Source organism: Mastigoproctus giganteus, chromosome 2 (genome assembly GCF_048544385.1).
Source record: "Mastigoproctus giganteus isolate SK-2022 chromosome 2, ASM4854438v1, whole genome shotgun sequence".
NCBI classification, from domain to species: Eukaryota; Metazoa; Arthropoda; class Arachnida; order Uropygi; family Thelyphonidae; genus Mastigoproctus; species Mastigoproctus giganteus.
In genome coordinates, this window is record NC_143576.1 from 189,055,707 (window position 1) to 189,077,157 (window position 21,451).

At 35.7% G+C, this 21,451-nt stretch overlaps 1 protein-coding gene across 5 annotated transcripts in view; it reads right to left on the reverse strand.

The window, feature by feature from the left end:
- Positions 1 to 21,451, reverse strand: part of PCB (Pyruvate carboxylase) — a 593,745-nt gene that overhangs the window by 393,738 nt on the left and 178,556 nt on the right. For all 5 annotated transcript variants that reach the window (XM_090389678.1, XM_090389679.1, XM_090389675.1 and 2 more), the window contains one exon: positions 7,809 to 7,915. In XM_090389678.1, coding sequence (XP_090245804.1) covers positions 7,809 to 7,915 — 107 coding nt within the window. The remainder of the gene's footprint in view (positions 1 to 7,808; positions 7,916 to 21,451) is intronic.

Here is a 21,451-nt window from a genome sequence, read left to right on the forward strand (position 1 = left end):
TCATTATGTCTGTCAGGCACAGAGGATCATACAAAAACATGAGAGAGAGAGAGAGAGAGTTAGATAGATAGAAGTTGTAATATGGAATCGTAAATTTAATTTGTGTAGTCCCGAGTTGTTGTTATTTGGTTTTTAGGAGCATTAGCAACTAAGGCCATATTGCTCCGGGAATATGCGTTGGTCATTCCCTGACCTTTCCATATCCTCCGTATTTGGTGGTGACGGGGCTCGAACCCCAGTCTAATCAAGAAGCATGTGCTACGCACTGCTGCTCCTTCCCACCTGGCTACAGAGCCGCTTGTAGTCCCGAGTAAAAGTAGTCTTTATTTAGCTGCATCTATTTAGTTTTACTGCATTCATTTAGTTGCACACAAAGAAAGTGTTCTTTCCTTGTGTTCTAAATTTACAGCCATGAATTTCTGTGGTAAAAGTATGGTTTAATATTTAAATGAGGGCTACAGTTAACATTTATTAGTATTTATATCAACCAATCTCAACTAGACTGGCTGATATAAATACTAATGTTCTGATTTGGAATTTAAAGGTTCTATTGATAAATGTATATTTAAATGCTCTATTGATATATCATGAGAAACAAATCGCTTACAACTGGGTGACCCACTCAACAAATTCAGTCTTAAAGGAAAACTTGATGAAATTTAATAACTTAGAGAAGAAAATGTGTACAGTTCTGAAAGAAGTTATAACATGTTTAACTAATTTTTGATGTCATTATTTAGCAAAATATAAAGTTATGAGTACTGAAAAACCTAGAATATAGTACTGTAGTAGGGGCCACAACCGTAGCGTAAAAGGCATCGTTTTTATCGTATCTCATATCGTACCTCAAATCTATGGGTTAACTATGGTGTATTTACACCGATATTATATAGTTAATTATCAAAACCCATAAGGATTATGCCTAGTGCATTTAATTTTCCAAATACATTACCACCACACCCTTTTTGCATCTCTCATAATGTGGATATAACTTCGCAACTGAGATGGCTTATTGTATTACCTGGGTACCTGCCCGCCCACTGATGATGAAGCCGCACAGCTTCGAAACGATCGTCTGGGTGGTGGTACCGCTGAAAATAAATAACAGTAGTCTTCTCTACTAGAGAAGCTTTATTTATTTGAAGTAATTCAATAGTAGCTATCTTGTTGTGAAGGCAACCACATTATGAGATACAATTAAAACGATGCCTTTTACGCTACAATCGTAGCTCAAATCTATGGGTTAACTATGGTGTATTTACACCGATATTATATAGTTAATTATCAAAACCCATAAGGATTATGCCTAGTGCATTTAATTTTCCAAATAAAAGATAACATGTAAACTGTCTTGTTTGAACTGAGAAGTCCTAAGGCTGAAGTTCTAAAGCACTGACTCTTAGAACTTCAGGCTTGTGTATGTTTGGTATACCCACAGGCCAGAGAACAGCTAGGTATATACTAGCTAGACAAATACTCTTACAAGTCTTTCAACATGAGTAAGGAGATGCATGTTACAGCTCTGAATCTGATCACTGCAGATACAGTGCTGTACTTCTAAAAAGTTTTCAGTTGCTTGCTTAACCCCTTCATGGATTATCTCGAGATATCTCGTTTTTAGTTTTAAAAGTTATTTGGAACTACACGAGATATCGCGCGATAAAAGCAAACAATAATACCTCCAAATTTAGGACTGAAACGTATTTTCTCAGGCATTTATCTGGATAATTTTGCATTAGCCAGATAAATTCAGAGGTTTCTCAGGATTTTCTTATGCCTGGCAGCAGACTACTGGCTTTCATTTTACTTATATGGTACAGCAATGTCAGAACGTAGTTAGCTCCTGATTATTGTTTGTGGCGGGAGATTACTGCTTGTGCATTTCACTTGATTTTTTCAATTTATTTATATAATGAGTAGTGAAGAAGAGATTAGTGACGATTCATATAGTGAATTGGAAACTTCTGATGAATCTGTTTCAGGTTTTTATTCAGATGAAGAAGATGATGTCAGTGTTTTAGATGCCAGAAAGTGGTTCAAAATTGACTATACTAAAGACCTCCCCCACCCCCGCCACCTCCAATATCTCCATTTGCTGCACAGCCAGATTTGCCATTGAAAGCAATACAGATGAAATGACTCCCATAGACTTTTTTGCTTTATTTTTTGGTGAAGAACTAATCAATCTAGTGTGCTCTGAGACTAATAAATTTGCAGAACAAAGCGGCACTTGTGATTCTAGTTGGATTCCAGTGATGCATGCTGCAAGGTATTGTGAAAAAGCCTGAAGAATATAAGCACTGTTCAAAAAAGCCATTACTTGAGACACCAGTGTTTGGAACTACGATGGCTCTTAGGAATTATGAAAAGATAAAACAATACCATTTCTCATATAATGATGCAAATATATGATACAAATATGCACCCAAATCCAAAACTAAACAAGATTTGTGAAGTCTGTTGTTCGTTAGAAAATAAATTTAGAAGTCTATGTTCCTAAAAGAGACATAACAATAGATGAAAGCTTGATGTTGTACAAAGGAAGACTCTGTTGGGTGCAGTACATGCCATTGAAGTGCTCAAGTTTTGGCATAAAGTATTATATGCTGTGTGAAGTGGCTATGTTTGGACTTTAATATATGTAGGAAAAGGTACAGAAATGGATCCAGACTTTATTGGTCTTCCAATGTCTATGCAAATAGTTTAGACTCTCAAAGCCTCCGTTTGGGAAAGGATATTGCTCACAGTTGACAATTATTAGACCAGTCCCCAATTAGCTGATATTCTCATCACAAAGGGAACGGATGTTTATGGTACAGTTAGACTAAACAGAAAGGAAATGCTTGAAATGCTGAAGAAGGAAAAGCTGAAAAGGCAAGAGGTTGCTGCTTTTCAAAGAGGGAAAGTCATGGCCTTACGTTGGAAAGATAAAAAAGATGTAGTGTTCTTATCTATGGTCCATAATCCTTCTCAGGAAGAAATAGAAACTCGAATAGGAGTAGTGAAGAGACCCAAGGTAGTTTGTAATTATAACTTTTCCATGGGAGATGTAGATAAAGTTGACCAGCATTTGGCAAACTATCCCCTGCCCAGGAAATGGATTAAATAATACTACAGGAAGGTTTTCTTTCACCTAATGGACCTAGCTCTGTGGAATTCATTTCTACTGTATAAAGCAACGATTTCAGATGGCCAAAAAACTCTTTCACCCTTGAATTTCAGATTGGACCTGATTGATGAACTTATCAAGAAATATCACCCACAAATTCCACCAGTTAGAAAGGGAAGACAGTCCTCAACATCCTACCCAACTCACTATTCACCAGGCCATAACCCCATTGATATTCCACCAACTGAAAAGAAGAATTCAACTAGAACTTCTCAGGTATGCTCCAAAAAGTGGAACAGAGATGGCAAGAAAATTTGAAAGGAGATGTGCTACATGTGTGAAACATGAATTTGGCCTTTGCATCAAGACCTACTACACCAAGTAAAATTATTGTTTGTTTTTCATGAAATGCAGTTTTTTTTTTTTTTATGGAATTCAATTTGTCTTTAAGAGAATAAAGTAGGTTTGCATATTTTTGTATTTTTCTGTTCCTTTCTTTTAGCTCAAGCACTTAAAAAAAATCTGTATAATTTGCACACTTTCTGGCATACAAAAGATAACTCGGAATAGCCCAAATCAGTTAATTACTCCCATGTATTTTCTACTAAAAAATTTATAAAAAAAACAAAAAACTGAACAATGAGTATTCACATGATGCATACTTTTAATCTTAAATTATAGGTGAAAACCTCACACCTTTGAGTAGGACTGTTAATCTCTCAACACTCAATCGCAAATGATTATAATACGAACTTACTCCCCCATGTATTGTTAGAAATGAATCAAGTTTAAAATAACTATTAATTAAAATAAGCATGCCTTCAACTCTCATATCACATCAAGGGAATCGGAAAGAATCACGGAAAGATGGTGACGGTGGCCACCAACCTCCAAAAAACCAACCAACACCACAATCCATCATGAGAATTGAAAACCAATTGTCGTGAAATTCTAAACACGATGACACAAATAAATTAATCCACACACAAGTTAAACTTTAAAATCGTTATTTAACTTCTTTTAAGAGACCACCTTATTCGGTTTGTTACTGTGTTCACAAGAAGTACAAAAGTGATTCGTGAATGATATCCCCCCATTTTATATCAAATTAACGACACCTGACACGAGATTATTTATATAAACCAATGTATGAATTACTATTCATGCATGCACATAAGCGTCCACAAGTCCGAAATATTATAAGGTCTGCGTATATTAATAGAATTAACATTTAATCTTATTTCTAATGTTTCGGCAATTAATAATTTAAAATATTCACGCTGTTTATTAAGAACCTTGGATTCATTAAAAAGAAACATTTCCATCAGTGATTGCATGAAATGTAAGCTCAGAGGCACCCGTCCTACTTGCTCTAACTGATGCCAAATGCTGCTGTATCCTTACCGAAAGTAAATTTTAGGTCAAGCCAATATAAGTAGAATTGCACCCACCACAAGAAATATTGTAAACGATATTGTGAGCTTCAATGGTAGGAACTACATATGCCCTATGTTTCAAGATGGAGCTTACTCATGGGTTGTGGAACAATCTTAAATTCAGTGTTCTTAAATATGTTAATAAATTGTCTATACCAATGTTGTGTATACGGAACTTTAATAAAATGCTTGTGATCCGCCCTGTCATTTGTTGTACCCATGTCAATTTATATTTCACCTGTTGACTAATCTGCATAATGGTACCTAATGAATAACCCCCATTTAAGAATCTTTTAGTCAGTTCCGTGAGCAAATCCAATAAGGATTCTTGAGTACAGCATTCATAATGCATATAGCTGTATCTATATGCATTATGAAACTGGTTAAAAATAATGCTCCTTTTATATGTAAAAGGGTGGTAGCTTGAACGGTGCAAAAATTTAAGTATTCGTTGACTTCCTATAAATTTTAAATAATATTTTCATTAACTCTGGTTAAAGTAAAATTTAGAAAATTTATGGATTTGTGATGTGGGATTTCCATTTCTAGAGTGAACTTAAGTCGAGTATGAATGTTATTTAATGTATTCAGGACCTTCTGTGATATATATTTATTAGTAATTATTAAGATATCATCAAGATATCTACCGTAGAACGTTATATTAGGGAGATGTGGCATTAAGTATACCTGCTCGATCTTATTTAGATAAATTTCAGCCACCAATTCACTGAAGTTAAGTCCCATCGGTAAACAGAATATCTGCTTGTATATTTTATCTTGGAAATTAATATAATTGGTTTGTACGAGAAATTTAATCAAATAAAATATTTCATTTCTGGGTAAATTTGACATGTTTAAACAGATTGTCTGATCACTGATAAGGTCCCATATTACATCAAGGGCATGTTCTACATGTACGTTGGTGTACAAGGAAACAACATCTAAAGAGAATAATTCGTCATCTCCATTTAGCATTTTTTCTTTTAATTGGTTGAATAACATCTCAGAATTCTTTAAACTAAACTTTAATGTTAAACGCAAAGGTTTAATAATGTTGTAAAGATACGCCGCAAGCGACAAAAGCTGTTTCTGTAAGAAACAATAGGTCTAATAGGGTATCCTATTTTATGAAGTTTGACTTGTCCGAAAAGAGTTGGTAGCGCATTAGTCCTAGCCTTAAGGGATTTTAAAGTGGCCATCAAAATATAGACAATTTATTAACATATTTAAGAACACTGAATTTAAGATTGTTCCACAACCCATGAGTAAGCTCCATCTTAAAACATAGGGCATATGTAGTTCCTACCATGGAAGCTCGCAATATCGTTTACAATATTTGTTGCGCAATTCTACTTATACTGACTCGACCCAAAATTTACTTTCGGTAAGGATACAGCAGCATTTGGCATCAGTTAGAGCAGGTAGGACGGGTGCCTCTGAGCTTACATTTCATGCAATCACTGATGGACATGTGTTTCTTTTTAATGAATCCAAGGTTCTTAATAAACAGCGTGAATACTTTAAATTATTAACTGCCGAAACATTAGAAATGAGATTAAATGTTAATTCTATTAATATACCTAGACCTTATAATATTTCGGACTCGTGGACGCTTATGTGCATGCACGAATAACAATTCATACATTGGTTTATATAAATAAACTCGTGTCAGGTGTCGTTAATTTGATATAAAACGGGGAGGGGGGAATATCATTTGCAAATCACTTTTGTACTTCTTGTGAACATGGTAACAAATCGAATAAGGTGGTCTCTTAAAAGAAGTTAAATAACAATTTTAAAGTTTAGCTTATGTGTGAATTAATTTATTTGTGTCGTCGTTTTTAGAATTTCACGACAATTGTTTTTCAATTCTCATGATGGATGATGGTGTTGGTTGGTTTTTTGGAGGTTGGTGGACGACGTCTTTCCGTGATTCTTTCCGATTCCCTTGACATGATATGAGAATTGAAGGCACGTTTATTTTAATTAATAGTAATTTTAAACTCGATTCATTTATGACAATACACAGGAGGTAAGTTCATATTATAATCATTCACGATTGAATGATTGTCCTACTTAAAGGTAGGAGGTTTTCACCTATAATTTAAGATTATTACAATAATAATAGGACTTACTGGGCTTCCTAGTCCCTTTTAATTTGAATTAATAATACTTTTAATCTGTAATATAAAAAAAGTATCTGTTATGGCACATTTTCAGGAAAAAAATGTTCCAGGAAGGGGTTAATTTAGATCAAAAGGCAAGGAAGCATGTGAAAAAAAAATTTATGTGACTTTGGAGTTAGAAAATTTCCAGGTGGTAAATTTTGACATAACACAATCCACGATGTATTGTCTCTACATCTCTCTCTTATTGGTCTTTTGTAATTGTGACTGACAAGTCAGACAGCCTTTATTGGCTGGGGAGGGCAGTGTTTTGGCTCATATTTCTAGACCATTGGTAAACACAAATTAGGAGTTAAGCACGTAATTTATTTTCTTTGAAAATAAATCTCTAATTATATCAGTTTTTAATGAACTTTAAATTCTTCCACTGATCTTTCTTGCTTTCTAAATTAAGAGAGAGTATATCCCTTTGCCATAACATATGCATTACATCGGAAATTAAAGCGTTTTGGAATGAATTGAATTTTTTTTTAATAAGGTTAACTGAATAATTACAGGAAACTATTCCTGTATATAGGTTTACATTTTTTGTTAATGAGTACAGTTGTTTATCTCAGATGTATTCATTAACAAAATTAATAAAAAAAATTGACAGAATTTAAAAATTCTAGTTTTAAAGTAGTTTTACTATTTTTTGCAAAAATAAAAAGATAGAGAAAAATGGTGTCTATGTAAACAGCAAACTCTATGGTACTAACTAAAGTATGTTAGTGAGATGGTGGAGTCAAATCAAGTCAAAAACAATGATTCTCTGTTGTAAATCTAGACGGTTGGCAGCTATGACAAAGGAAAATGGGTGTTTCAATAAAGCAACCTAATTATCTTTTAGTTGTTTTCATATAACTGCAGGGTAAAATCATATTCAAGTTCCCCAGGTTGCTTAAAATGTCCAAAAAGATACTATTCACAGTGAGAAGTATTCTGCCATCTCACAGAGCTCAAATGAATAAATAGCAAATGACTCAGTGGGTGGGTCATGAGGTCAATAAAACCAAAAAAGCCAAGACATTTGTCATGTCCGATGGCAGTTACTGTGTTAATACAAAAATATGAAGCACATAAGAAATAATTATGTACCTTTACATCCAGATTTTGAGCTGGAGAAATTTCTACTACTTTTTGATGTCGTCTTTGTACTGTACAATCCCGTTCAAACAAGTGAACAACATTATTCTCTCTGTCACCTATGTAGGATGGAAAAGTATTTAACCTATGTTTTTAGATAAAATTGCCATAACATGAGCAACCAGCATAATAATAATTCTAAATAGAAAGGAATCTTAATCAGTATAATAAAAATGAAATCATTAATTAATTTACAGAAGTAAATTCCATAATTCATAAACTTGGGAATTTTAATTCAGTTATAAAAAACTAGTTTAATAACACAATATATTAAACTCATAATTACCAAAAAACATAGTCCAAAATTACTTAATACTTTTACAAAGTTTTTTGTTTTAAAGATCAAACTATACATTAAATATCATTATATATATTAAATGTACATAAAATATCAAACTATACATACCTAAAATATATAATAAACTACAGACTGGCTTCGATTAACGCGATTAATTCGTACCGTGAGCACATCGCGCAAAACGGAAACGCATTAATCAAATATAATAATCAATAGGAAAAATTATAATTGGTCTTTGACTTTCTGGAATATCCATAAAGAATTTTAAAAATACCTTTTAAATAACTTTTTAACTGTATACAATGTAAAAGATAATGAAAATAATTATGGAATTAAATGTTTATTGCATAAAACAGTGGTTCCCAAACTGCGCCGCGGAATAATTTAAATTTTCGAGGGAAACAACGCAATACTCGACATATGTCAGAAACCGTGCGAACCATTAGCTCGAGGTAGTTCACAGTTTCAACATTTCTTATTAAGTTATTTGGACCTAACTACTCAATAAACAGAACTGTTAGTTATTTCTTTTGGTCTAGGTGCGCCGTGAAAAAATTACTGAGACACTAAGGGCGCCATAGAACCGAGAAAGTTTGGGAACCTCTGACATAAAATACACAACGAAGAAATGACTGTTGTGGAAATATTTGAACAGTGTTGGCTTTCTCTTTTCATGAATCAATTTCCGATAGCCAACAACAATCTTCTCTGGGCCCTGGCAAAATAAATAACACAGAGAACCTCAAACCTTTTGTTTGAGGTTCTCTGCGATGCGAGAGATTTCATCTAGTTCTTTTACCATTATATCCTTCGCAGTAACATTTTCATCTGGCTCATTTAAAAATTTGAATTTTTAAATGCAAGTCTGCATTGACTTTATTAGCGGGAGACAAACAAGTAACAAGTCTTCTTCTGATGGTTGATGGAACACACTGAGGGGGCAGCAGGCAAGCGTTTGTTTATTGCCCGTCCGACACACGGTAAGCTTAACACGCGATTCAAATCTTTTTCAACTAGCGCATAAAAAAAAAAAAAGATCGCGTTAACTGGAAATTTGAATCGTGTAAAGTGAAAAGTGCTATAATTTTTTCAAATAGCGGTAACTGAAAAATGCGTTAATCGAACTCGCGTTACGCGATGCCTGGCTGTATACATTATACATTATTTTAGGCCAGTTGGGTACACCAACATAAAAGCAATTTTCTTTGGTACTCAGTAGTTTAAGTAGTTGGAACATTGATGCCATAAGGTGCTGAAGGTGTTTCAAATGGATATTGACCAATGCAGACTAGAATAAATCCTTCTGTTCTATCATACTAGATGGTAAGGATTGTGCTGCAAACAGTTTATTCCACCACATCCCACAGATGCTTGATCAAGTGAAGGTCCAATGACTTAGCAGCTGATTAAATATGGTAAAGTCACCTCCATGCTCTTGAAATGATTCCTTGAGACATGGCACATTCTCTTGCTGGAAGTCTTCATTACCATATGAATAAAATGTGAGCACAAGGGGCAAATTGTCAACAACGTTCAAATATGCTGCGGCATTCAAATATTTATTCCTCAGGACACTTGTTACCACAAAAACTCATTATGTCACACCATCCTTTTACTATTAACCCAAGTTTGATACCTGGTATGATAGGTTCACCAATTCATACAGCTGTTACCATATCCTGGTTATTCCACAAGAATGAAGTAAATGGAATATCAGATCAGGTAATTTTTTTTTTCCAATTCTTGCATGTCCACTGTAGGTTCTCTTTTTCACCCATTGCACCCACATTTATTTTTAGCTCACAAGATTGCAACCCAGTGAAGTCATCTGCTGCTATACGGCATCTTTTACATTAAGATCCATATTATAAATGTATATTGTCTGTACAAGTCGTGTTCATGGGCTGATTTACACATTGCACAGGCTGAAAAACCTGGAATGGAACACTATCTCACTAGATAGTGAGACAGCATAATGTTTTTTACATTTATCACTAGATAAATGTAAAAAAAATTATGCTGTCACAGAGTACAATACAATTTTGTGGCACTACTGTTGTACAGCCTGTCATTTGACAGATAGCAGTTCATAGGTTAGACTATGTGATTCTTTTCACCCTTCTGTCATTCACATCAACAACCTGCCACTGGCTAGATTTTTGTGCTGTTGGACAATGCTCAATGCATTCTACATCAGTGTCACTCAAAACTTTTTCAGTTCTCAAACCCCATTTGAATCCTAGATTTACCTGCAGATGTCTCAAATAATGTTTCTCCCCCACACCACGTTTTCAGTAAAAACAATTGCATTTTATTTAAAAATATATTTTCTTAAATATTTCTAAATAGGAATTAGAAATATACATTTCTGTATATGTCTAGCCTACCAGCAAAATGTGCTGCCTTCCCATGTTGCATCATCATCATCAGCCATTTTCAATCCACTGCAGGATGAAGGCCTCTACAGCAACTTTCCAGTTCCTTCTGTTTTGAGCACTGGCCATCCATTTACTACCCAAAAACTCATGAATTTCATCTATCCATCTCCGCCTTTATCTTCCAGGTTTTCTTCTAGCTCCTCTTGAATACCATTCTATTATTTTCTTAGTCCATCTGTCACCGTGTCTTCGAGCTATGTGTCCTGCCCAAGACCATTTTAGTTCTTTAGTTTTGATAAGAATGTCCTTTACTTGAGTTTGCTGCCTAATCCATGTGTTTCTCTTCTTATCTAACAGTCTCATTCCCAATATAATTCGTTCCATTCTTCGCTGTGTAGTTCTCAGCTTCTCTTCCATTCTTTTGGTGAGTGCCCAAGTGTCACTTCCATAAGTCATGGTGGGAAGTATACATTGGTTCATTATTTTACATTTCAGACAAACTGGGATATTGCTCTTCAGTATGTGACTATATTTCCTGAATGCTATCCATCCAAAGTTTATTCTTCTCTTGACTTCCAGCCATTTATCATTATTACAGCTAATAAATTGTCCCAGATAAGTATATGACTCCACCTTTTCAATTACTGCTCCTTCAATCATTATTTCCCTTTCTGTGGCATACTTGTTCATCATTACTTTTGTTTTAGCCATATTCATCTTTAGTCCAAAATCCTTACTAATTGTGCATAACTGATTAAGATTTTCCTCTAATTCTTTGAGATCGTGGCTTATGACCACAATGTCATCTGCAAATCGTAAATGGTTTAGGTACTCTCCATTCACATTGACTCCTTTCTGTGACCAGTCTAATCTTCTGAAAGTTTCCTCAAGGACAGCAGTAAACAGCTTCGGAGATATTGTCTCCTTGTCAAACTCCTTTCTCGATTTAAAATTTCCTACTGTTTTTGTCTAGTCTAATAAAGGACGTAGCACTCTCATATATTTTCTTCAAAATCATAATATATGGGGTATCTATGCCTTGTCTTTCCAGTGCCCGAAACATTGCCTTATGCTGTATGGAGTCAAATGCCTTTTCACAATCCACAAATGCCAGGCATAATGGTGTTTTATATTCATTTGCTTTCTCCATTAGCTGTGATATTACGTGAAGGTGATCCATAGTTGAGAATCCTGTCCTAAAGCCAGCTTGCTCTTTCGGTTGATTCTCATCAAGTATTCTTTCTAATCTGTTAGTAATGACCCTTGTGAACAACTTGTAGATGTGGGATAACAAGCTAATTGGTCTATAATTTCCAATTTCTGATTTATCTCCTTTCTTATGCAGCAAAACTATGATTGCATTATTCCACTGCTTAGGTGTCACACCTTTTCTAATGCACTTTGTGAAGAGCCTTGCCAGTTTTTGTGTTATGTCTCTTCCTCCCAATTTTAACAACTCTACAGTAACTTCATCTTCCCCTGGGGCTTTCTGATTCTTCATTTTCTTCAATGCATGTTCTACCTCATCAGGAAGAATATCGGGTATGTTGTATGTGTTGCTACTTTGTAATCCATCCTCCCCACTACTGGCATCATTCCCTCGCTCCTTGTATAATTCTCTATAGCAGTCTTCTGCTATTTGAATTATGCCTTCTCTGCTGTTTATAAGTACACGATCGCTATTCTTCAGTTTCAGTATCATTTGTCTTTCTGTATTACTGCTCACGGCTGCTGATTTAAATCCTTTGTTTTCCCTTAATGCTTGTTCTACTTTTCTTGTGTTAAATCTTCTTATATCCTCTCTGAATCTCTTTCTAATGGCTTTGCATACCTCAGTATACTCAATTTTCTCCCTGTCAATGTTTTTCTTGCTCATCAGTTGTCACTTTCGGTTCATCATGACAAGTGTTTCTTGACTAATTTTTTCTTCTTTGGATTTCTTTTTCCCTATAGGTTTCTTGGGCTTTATCACTTTCAAAAAGTTGTAATATTCCTCGTCAATATCTTGGTCCTGAGCAGTCTGCAGAAGCTCAAACTTGTTCTTAAGTTCCAGTACATACTGCTTTTTCTCCTCCTCTGTTATCTCAAAGACCTTTGTATTATTTACTCGAGTCAGTTTTTTCCTTTCCTTTCCTACATCTATATAAAGTGTACATCTTACCATTCTGTGATCACTTCCAACATTTACCTTATTCAGGATGGTAACATCATTCACAATATATCTTCTGTTAGTGAGCATGAAGTCGATTTCATTAGTTGTTAATCCATTTGGACTCTTCCATGACCACTTTCTGTTCACTCTTTTCTTGAAAAAAAGTGTTCATTACTGACAGTCCTTGAGATTCTGCAAATTCCACAAGTCTTTCACCTCTTTTATTTCTTTCACCAATTCCAAAATTTCCTATAGTTCCTCTTTCTGCACTGTTTTGCCTTTTTCCAACCTTAGCATTGAAGTCCCCCATAATAATAGTGTAGTGGGTTTTCTGCTCATCTAGAAGACGCAATTTCGGTGTACATTTCTTCAACCTCTTCATCATCATGGCTCGATGTTGGTGCATAAATCATTATAATCTTTAGTTTGTACCTCTTAGAAATCTTGAGTATTAGTCTTGACACCCTTGGTGATGTACTTTTGAATTCCAAAATGTTGTTTTTAAAATCATTATGAACCCAACTCCACCTTCACTCCTTTCACTGTTTCCATTGGTGTACAGTAGATTTCCACTTGACAAACTTATAAGTGATTCATTTCTTCTTCTTGTTTCAGCCAATCCCATGTTGAAGACTGCACAAATTTAAAAAATAAAATTTAAAAATCCTCTCTGCTTGTACGCAATTAACCCAAAACATAATATTCACTGATATCTAAGCTGCCAGAAATGATGGTACTCTCAACTAATATAATGGTTCATTTGTGATGTACATAATAGAGTTCACCATATCACAGATCTCATGGAATCCAGAACAGGAGTAGGGATCTGCATGTGCACAGTGGAGAGGATCACTGTGTGCATGCCACTGCTCTAGAGAATAAGATTTCAAATTGTGTTCGATGAGATTTTAGAGAGAGAGATAGATTTTACAATGTTTATGATAGTTATTGCAGAATAACAGAAAAAATAGCATAGGGTTTTAAAAATTTATTAACAATATTTTAAATACAGATTAAAGATTCAAGATTCAGCTGTCAGAGCAGCAACAGTTTTATAAAGGGTGTTTTTTTGTTGTTTTTTTTATTATTTAATTTTATATATATATTGCTGTTTTAAATGTATATTGCTGGTTGTGAAGTCAAAAAAAAGTTAGAAAAGCATTGCATCTCAACACTGTTGTGCATGAACTTTCCAGCACACATTCTAGCACATCTAAACCTATCATACCGCTCTCAGTCATTTAACACTTTTGCTGCTAGCTTTTCCAACATTTGTTTTGAAACAGCAATGAAAACTACAATGCCCTTTTCAATCCAGATTGAAAAGGGCAAAGAATTTTTCAGCTTTCCTCTCACTATGACTGAATTAATCAGGCTCCAGTGAAGGTTGCTTGACAAAAATATCACATGCCACATATTTGCATAAGGGGAAAACAGTGAACATGTCAAGTCATGCTATTAGCCTATTCTCTCACTGGACACATTGTCCATTGGTGTATTTTTTATGCAGCCAGGTATTGAGTGACAATCTCTTGCACATCTTTTTAGGTACATTCACATAAATATTACTGTGTTTAAGTACAGAGACTTCATCTGAAAAAAAGACATTGAACTTTTTGACAGGGCCCAAAGTTGGGCAACTTGAATAAGATCAACAAAGAAGGTGACCACATATGGGGAAAGACTCTGTATATGGACTACAGAGTGGGGCAACCAGGCACTTCAGAGGTGACCAGAATGAAATTTAAGGCTTTTAGAGGAGTTAGTAAAATGAACAAAAGCAGAATTTTCACTGTTATAGGGAATTCCAGAACTTGTGGGCATAAATTTGAATTATAGGGGAAGAGGTTTAGACTACATTATAAGATGTTTTCTTTTCTTTTAGCCAGCAAGTCATTGATTACTGGAACAGGCTGCCTTCACAGGCAGTTGAGGCTGACAGTTTGAATAAATTCAAAAGTCAACTGAACAATTACCTAAGTGAGTAAGGAAGCAAATAATTTGTATTTTCTTATGTACATATATATATTTTTTTTCCCTCAGCCAGTGCAGCAAAAGCTTGTGGATTCCATGCACTATATAGTTACTATATGCATAAGTGCCTATTCTCTTCACCATGTCAATCCATTCATCATTTGCAGGTAACAATGTGACTTTCAGTGGATGGATTTTCATAAAATTTAAAATTTGGGCCTATTAAAAATATTTTCAATCATTTCTTAATTTCATTAAAATCAGACAAATAGAAATCTGGCAATTATTTCTATTTTTCTCCTACAGTATGTAAAAAAGAAATTTATAGATTAAATGTAGTTTTAATGCAGTATATTGTTAGCTTAATTTAGGCAGTCTGTGCATGCTTCATATTATTATGAAAGATTTGTGAATAGTAGTAATAATATTCGCCATATAATGCAAGGAAGCCACATGCTTTTGCTGCATTGGTAAAAAAAAAAAAAAAAAAAACACACAAGAAAATACAAATTATATGCTTCCCTCCTCACACAGGTAACTATGCAGCTGATCTTTGAATTTATTCAAACAGTCAGCCTCAAAGCTGACAGCAACTTGTTCCAGCAATCAACGACTCACTGTCTAAAAGAAAATCGCTTGCAATCTAAACCTCAACTGCTGCAATTTGCATTTATGACCCCAGTCCTGGAAGTGAGAATTGCACCATTCATTTTACTAATCCCTCTCAGAGCCTTATAAACCTCAATCAGATCACTTCTGAGGTGCCTGGTTGCGAAGCTCTGCAGTCAACATAATCTGAGTCTTTCCTCAGATGGCTGTCCTTCTGCTGAACTCGCCATTTGAATTGCCCATCTTTGGACCCTTTCAGGAAGCTCAATGTCTTTTTTTCAGATGAGGTCTCCATACTTGAACCACATTTGATTCTTACAATTGTAAGAACCAAATGTGGTTCTTACAATTGCCTTATAGAGTAGGATTATGACATCCCTATCACTACAGGATAATGTTCGATAAATCATCGATAGGACACCATGGGCTTTATTGGCTGCATGTTTACAATGTCCAGAAAACTTCACATCTGCCCATATTATAACTCCAAGGTCCCTTTCCTCCTCCAGGTTTTAATTCAATCCTACTAAATGTATAATTTATTTGCTATTCATCAAGTGTAAAATCTAGCATTTAGCAGCATTAAAACATAGCTGCCAATTCCCTAACCATCTTTGAAGTCTGTTCAAGTCATCCTGAAGGAGTGCTGCTAGTGCTGAACTCTGCCAATCTACTGTAAATTACATCATCTGCAAATTTTAACATCATTCCTTCTATCCCTTTATCAATGTTATTTATGAAAATGAGAAATAACGGTCCAAGAACCGATCCTTGAGGGACCCCACACCTGATGTTACACCAATCTGAAGAATATCCATTAATCACAATTCTCTGCCTTCTGCCCTGCAGCCACCAGGCAATCCATCTTATAATCTTACCAGTAATTCAATCTCTTCAAGCTTACACAGCAACCTCTCATGAGGAACTGAGTCAAATGCTTTGCTAAAATCCATATGGCTGAGCCTCGCTTGCACAGCTTCTTCACAGCATGAAGTACCTATTCAATTCATCTGCAACATCAGCTGCATTATCTAAGTCTTTCCCACACCCAGTGCACAATGGTCTGATCTAATAAGCTTTCTTTTTTGTTGCATTCACATAAATTAAAAATTCCTTGTCCCCTTTCTATGCTCTCTTAGCCAATACTTTCTCATACACAGCCTTACCTCCCTGACCTTATTTGTGGTACTATTACAGATCAACTTGTACCTGTTGTAGGCTTCGGTACTTTTCATTGCACTGTAACCATCCCATACTATCTTATTCTGCATTATTTGACCAGACAGCTCCACAGTCATCCATTTCGGCATCCTTCTCCTGCAATATGGTGTTGCTTGTGAAGATATAAACAGTAAGTTTGAGTGGCATTAGCAATACTCACTATTGTAGGAATGGATTGGTCTGTGACACTGGTGAAGGCTCAAAATCAGTAACAGCTGATATAAGATTTTAGTTCACATATGGAATAATCAATTTGAGTGTCAGCAAGGAAAAATGGGTCATCGTAAGATCTTTCCAACCCTGAAGACAGAATGACTGTGGGGGCAACATGTGCAGGTGCCAGTATCTTGACAACAGCTAATGTAGTAAAGTGCTCCCATTCTGTGGTGTCAGGAGTCTACTGAGATTAGCTCAACAGCAGTCGAACAACCAGCAAAAGGTCACATATAAGACAGCCATGTGTGATCGATGCCCATGGAGAGTGTTGGGTGCCTTGTCTCATAACATAGCAGCAATGCAACATAGTGGCCCAGCTAACTACTCAGTACAACATGGGAATAGCAATACCAATATCAACATGGACTGCACTGAACATTAGGGTTATAGCAGTTGACAGCCATCACGACCTATGCTCACCGCAAGACACAAGAAAATGTACCTTGCATTGCATGGGCATGTCAGCACCCAAACTAGCCCACCAACAACATGTAAATCTCTCAACTGGTCTAATGAATACCATTTCCAACTTTATCATGGTGATGGGCAAATCCACACTTGGAGAAAGCAACATGAAGCCATGGCACCTGGATGCACTGTTGGTGTTTGGCAGGCTGGAGGTATTTGGGAGCTCTTTTTTGTGTCATGTTTGTTTGTTTGTTATTTGATTTTTAGGAGCATTAGCAACTAAGGCCATATTGTTCCGGGGATATGCGGTGGTCATTCCCTGACCTTTCTGCATCCGCCGTATTTGGTGGGCATGGGCTCGAACCCCGGTCTAATCAAGAAGCTTGTGCTATGTACTGCTGCCCCTGCCCACAGAGGCACCTTTTTTGTGTCATACCCTGGGTCCACCAATCACTGTTAATCAATGGCTAGAAGGGAATACCTCCTACCTTTCTACTGCTGCCAACCAAGTACATCCCTTCATGATAGTGTAATGACAACTGCAGCATCTATTAACAAGACAATTCACTATGCCACAAGGCCTAACATGTTGCTGATGGTTTCAGGAATATTACAAAGAATTCTTGTTCCCCCTATGGCCACTGAACTCTCCCTAGCTTAACTCAATTGAGCATGTTTTAGACCTACTGGGAAAAGACACTCGACACCATGGCCACCCGCTTGATGTGTGGAAATTACTCGACACATTGTTTGTTTGTTTGTTTGTTTGTTATTTGGTTTTTAGGAGCATTAGCAACTAAGGCCATATTGCTCCGGGATATGCGGTGGTCATTCCCTGACCTTTCCACATCCTCCGTATTTGGTGGTGACGGGCTCGAACCCCGGTCTAATCAAGAAGCGTGTGCTACACACTGCTGCTCCTTCCCACCTGGCTACAGAGGCACCAACTTGACACATTGTGCAATGCACTATATCCAGTAACTCTGCCATAGGATACCCCGCAACACCTTGTAGAATCCATGCCAAAGCGTGTGCAGGCTGTATTATGGGCAAAAGGTAGCCCAACAAGGTATTGGATGAGTGTTGCTAATGCAAAGCTAACTCAGCATATACATAAGGGGACTAAAAGTATACAGAAAAGTAAAACATTAAAAAGCTGTAATTAAACAGAAAAAATGCAAATTACTTTTCACTAATATTAATCAAAGAAAAAATCAAACAGCTGAAAGATAACTGTGTACATTATAATTGAATTTTGATTAATAAACACACTGATGAATAAAATGAGTGCTAACAAAGATACGGTGTCGGGAGAGTAACAAAACAAACAGGAAATCCACTGTTAAAATTCAAGGGCTTCCCAAGATTGAGTCTTTTGTAAGTAATGATGAAGTAAATACAGTGAATGGGTTTTTTAACAAACTGCTGGAAGACAGTGAAGGTTTTTCAAATTCTGATAGTAAGGGTTCCCATAAGATATTTAAGGAAGTCTAAAAGCAAGATAATAAGCTAAAGACTGAAGGGGCCAAATTTGACAGTACTGAGCAACATGACACTCCTTCTGTTCAACAATGCAGTGCCAAAGGCAGTGTTGATTAGGCAATGGCTGTTTCTGGCAGGGCCTTGAAATGTGACTTGGATGTTGATAACTCTGCTTCCTCAAGAAGCAGAACCCCTGAGAATCATACTATGACAAGGAGGGGTAAACTTGTGTTTATCATGATTAAGGAGAGCTCTGTGGGCACTCCTACTTCAGTTAAAAGTAAACCTCCTGTTTTGAGGAGAGAAAGGAGCAGCAATAAATGTAAGAATAATTTTAGTAATGTATTAAGTGAAGTAGAGGTATTTAAGGCAGATCAGTACTTGCCTTCATCACACCAGTGTCTGGGAGAATTTGCAGCCTTAGAATTAAAGGAAAATTCAATAATGTGACCTTTATTAATGTGTACACTCCAACTGAAGGTGTGGATGATGTTGCAGATGGATTTTAGGTTGAACTCCAGGCTGTGTGTGAAAGAATTCAAAGACATGATGATATTATAACTCCTGGTGAATTCAATGCTAAACTAGGCAGGGAAGAAGTTTTCATGGGTCTATTTGGGAGAGACAGCCTCCATGAAGAAACAAACAGTAATGGTCTTAGAGTAGCACAATTTGCTGCTGCCAACAACTTTAAAGTCATGAGTACCCGGTTCCCAAGAAAGAATATTCATAAAGGTACATGGAAAATCTCTGGCACAAATCAGGCAAATCAGATTGATCATGCACTGGTCTCTAAGAGGTGGGCTACTGGAACTGAAAATGGCCGTTCTTTTCGGGGCGCCAACTCAGATTCTGATAATTTTCTAGGGGAGCCAGACTGAAGTATAAAATAGCCCAATAGCATGAGGAAAGGCTGAGAAAACTAAGCAGTGGGATGTAAAGAATTTGAAAGATAGACTTGTTGAAACAAAGTAGCAGGCAGAGTTGACCTGAATGCTGCAGGAACAGGAAAACAGTGTCAAGATTTAAGATGGACTTCTATAAAGGAAGCAATTCTTGGTGCAGCACACATTACCTTGGGTGAGACCTCGAGGCTGAGAAATGATATTATGACAAATGCCAAGTAACAACAGAATTGAAGAGACAAGCCAGGGTGAAATGTTTGCAGTGGAATAGCAAAGCGAATAGTGAACACTACAATTAAAAACAGATTACCGCAGCTAGGATATGTAGAAAGAAAAAAAGAGAAGTTTTGAGGAAGAAAGGTTGAGGAAAGGGTGAAACATTACAACAAGGAAAGTAATAAGTTTCATAAGAAGATTAAAGAAAGTACACAGGAATTGCTCAAAAGTTACTGCATGTAGAGATAGTGAAGGAAACTTACTAAAATGGTGTAAAGAATATTTTGAGAGCATCTTGACAGGAGGTAAAACAGAAACAAAACAGCTGTTGTACTATAGAGCTGTGCATTGAAGACCCTAGCTTTGAAGAAATTCGAAAAATTATTAAGTACTTAAAAGAACTTTAAAACACCCGGAGCTGGAGGAATAACTGCAGAGTTGCTCAAGAATGGTGGAGTGACACTATAGAAAAGAATACATAATCTGATACTGTTAATATGGTCTGAGGAAAAAATCACAGATGAATGGACACTTGGAATCTATCAGCTGAATCACAAGAAGGGTGATAAACTGCTTTGCTCTAACTATAGAGGTACTACATTGCTGAGTGCTACTTACAAGGTTTTGTCGGGAGTTATAACAGACTGGCAGCATATTCAGAGAAAATCAATGGAGAATATAAGTGTGGTTTCAGACCCAATCACTCAACAACTGACCAGATTTTCATCTTGAAGCAGATACAGGAAAAAGCATTTGAGTACAATATACACTTATTTAACCTATATGCAGTGGTGATATTCAAATTATTTAACAACCAATACTCTATAAGATCGAATTATATATAGGGAATGCAGGTAATCAAAAATAAGAAAAACAAACTGTAATGGCAAGGAAAAGAAACAAATTTTAATTAACATAAATAATATTGACATAAACAATTTTATGTCAACAACGTTGAACAACACATTATTCTAATAATTTCCAAATCATTGATTGATTTTGGGAAATTGTTTTTGATGCCTTTTCTTTGACACGATTATCGCTTGCTAGATGATGTCCCTGCTTGAGCCATGATTTAACATAAAGAATTGCATCAAATTCTTCCAGCGATTTTTCCCCATTAAACTGATGGTCATTAGATGATTTGTTGTTTCCATAGTAAGAGCCAGATACAAAAATTTGAAAATTTTTCCAAAATTTTGGCAGAAACTCCTGACTTTTTTCCTAACATCACACTGGCTCCATCTGCACAAAATCCAATAAGATTTTCACATAAATAATTTTCACTGAAACCATACTTCTCCAGAACTGATATCAAAGTTTGATAAATTATTTCAGATGTTGTTCCTTCTAACTCCACAAGATCAACAAAAAAACGTTTTGAATTTCTGATTTTAAATAAACTATTAAAACACTTATGTGAAATAGTTGAAGCTTCGTCAATAATAACTGAAATTTTACTACATTGACTTATCAGTTTTCCAAAAACTTTCCTTCTTATTTCAGTGGAGATGTGTTTGGCAACAAGTGGGACCATAAATCTAGAATGCAAAGATACTCCCAAATTGACATTATTCTTTTTTGCAAAGCTATTGAATGTTCCATATCAGTGAATGGTTTATTGCTTGTAATTATGGAATAAATAGTATTAAAGATGTTTATAGTACTGGTTAAATATTTTTCATTAGCCATGTCAATACTGTTTGAAATAATTTTTTTTCAGATGTTTTGATTAT